Genomic DNA, 2,351 nt, shown 5'->3' with positions numbered 1-2,351 from the left:
TCCCACACTCTGCAGTTACGATGCACTGCCATTCCTCGTCTACCAAGAATTTATTTATTTACTTTATTTGAGTTTTTAAATCAGTCGCTATTCTTAGTTTTATTGACTAATTTAAATTGTTATTTTAAGCTTTTAATTAAACCCCTGCTTTAAGCTGGAAAGAAAAAAAAGTGATACTCTCCAACCAATCATCTACCTGCTGATGTGTGACGTTTTTTTTTCAATTTCTGCTGGTGATGAATTCGCGACAGCACCTCCGACCGCACGACAGCGCCTCTGACCGCGCGACCGCACCTCCGACCGCACGACAGCAGCTCCGACCGCGCGACAGCGCCTCCGACCGCGCGACCGCACCTCCGACCGCACGACAGCGCCTCCGACTGCACGACTGTGCCTCCGACCGCGCGACCGCGCCTCCGACCGCACGACCGCACGACACCGCACGACCGCGCGACCGCACGACCGCACCTCCGACCGCGCGACCGCACCTCCGACCGCGCGACCGCATGACCGCGCGACCGCACGACCGCACCTCCGACCGCACGACAGCACCTCCGACCGCGCGACCGCACGACCGCACCTCCGACCGCGCGACAGCACCTCCGACCGCACGACCGCACGACAGCACCTCCGACCGCGCGACCGCACGACAGCACCTCCAACCGCGCGACAGCACCTCCGACCGCACGACCGCACGACAGCACCTCCGACCGTGCGACCGCACGACAGCACCTCCAACCGCGCGACAGCACCTCCGACCGCGCGACCGCACCTCCGAACGCGCGACAGCACCTCCGACCGCGCGACCGCACCTCCGACCGCACGACAGCACCTCCGACCGCGCGACAGCACCTCCGACCGCGCGACCGCACGACCGCACCTCCGACCGCGCGACCGCACCTCCGACCACGCGACAGCACCTCCGACCGCGCGACAGCACCTCCGACCACACGACCGCACGACCGCACCTCCGACCGCGCGACCGCACCTCCGACCGCGCGACAGCACCTCCGACCGCGCGACCGCACGACAGCACCTCTGACCGCGCGACCGCGCGACAGCACCTCCGACCGCGCGACCGCACGACCGCACCTCTGACCGCACGACCGCACCTCCGACCGCGCGACAGCACCTCCGACCACACGACAGCACCTCCGACCGCGCGACCGCACGACAGCACCTCCGACCGCGCGACAGCACCTCCGACCGCGCGACAGCACCTCCGACCGCGCGACCGCACGACAGCACCTCCGACCGCACGACAGCACCTCCGACCACGCGACAGCACCTCCGACCGCGCGACAGCACCTCCGACCATGTCTCTGGCCGCGCCTCCGACCGCACCTCTGACCGTGTCTCTGGCCGCGCCTCCGACCGCACGACCGCGCCTCCGACCGTGTCTCTGGCCGCACTTCCAAAAGCGCCTCCGACCACACGACCGCGCCTCCGACCGCTCAACCGAGCCTCCAACCGTGCCTCCGAAAGCGCCTCCAACCACACGACTACGGCTCCGACTGTGCCTCTGACCGCGCCTCTGACTGCGCCCCTTATCCTCCTGCTCTCTCGGGCCGCGTGCTGACTCGCCCCCGACCACACCTCCGACCGTGCCTCCGACCGCACCTATGACCGTGCCTTCCACCGCGCGACCGTGCCTCCGAACGTGCCTCTGACCGCGCCTCCGACCGCCCCCCTTTTCCTCCCGCTCTCTCGGGCCACGTGCTGACTCGCCTCCGACCGCGCCTCGTATCCTCCCGCTCTCCTTGGCTGAGATCAGCTAACTTGGCACAGATGATGGATCAACCCTGAGACCTTCTGGGCTGTATGGCTGACTCACTATCTTAACCAGCTCAGTATTGGAGGAGTTTTGATTCTGATCCTTTGAAATCAATTGGCCTGGTATATGGTCTCTTGGCAGAGAAAATTACAAATAAAAAATTTCCAGTCAGAAATCCATCCCTTTACTAATAACATGAATCATTATATCAGCAGTAAAATTATTTATTTAGAGGATGTGTTCTCAGAAAGAAAATGATTTGGACTTGGGCATAGCGTATAAATATTAAAATTCACAGATGACATACAAATCGTGACCATGGTTAATTGTGAATCATAGAATAGAATCATACAGCACAGAAGGAGGTAATCTGGCCCATTGAGTCTGTCCCAGTTCTTTGAAAGAGCTATCCAATTAGACGAACTCCTCCGGTCTATCCCCTTAGCCCTAAAAATTTCTCCTTTTCAATTATTTATCCAATTCAATTTTGAAAGTTGCTATTGAATCTGCTTCCACCATCCTTTTAGGCAATCCATTCCATATCATAACAACTCGCTGCGTTAAAAAAATTCTCGTC

At 60.0% G+C, this 2,351-nt stretch overlaps 1 protein-coding gene across 1 annotated transcript; it reads left to right on the top strand.

The window, feature by feature from the left end:
- Positions 1-236: 236 nt before the first annotated feature.
- On the top strand, positions 237-1,526 carry LOC137320399 (spermatogenesis-associated protein 31H1-like). Its single transcript, XM_067982100.1, has one exon. The coding sequence runs from the start codon at positions 237-239 to the stop codon at positions 1,524-1,526; it is 1,290 nt and encodes a 429-aa protein (XP_067838201.1).
- Positions 1,527-2,351: the final 825 nt, after the last annotated feature.

This window comes from Heptranchias perlo, chromosome 4, assembly GCF_035084215.1.
Source record: "Heptranchias perlo isolate sHepPer1 chromosome 4, sHepPer1.hap1, whole genome shotgun sequence".
Classification (NCBI taxonomy): Eukaryota; Metazoa; Chordata; class Chondrichthyes; order Hexanchiformes; family Hexanchidae; genus Heptranchias; species Heptranchias perlo.
Note: the sequence above shows the minus strand (reverse complement) of the source record. Positions and strands in the feature narration are given on the sequence as shown.

Excerpts from the sequence above, each read along its gene's own strand:
- LOC137320399 (XM_067982100.1), top strand. The coding sequence starts at position 237 with ATGAATTCGCGACAGCACCTCCGACCGCACGACAGCGCCTCTGACCGC.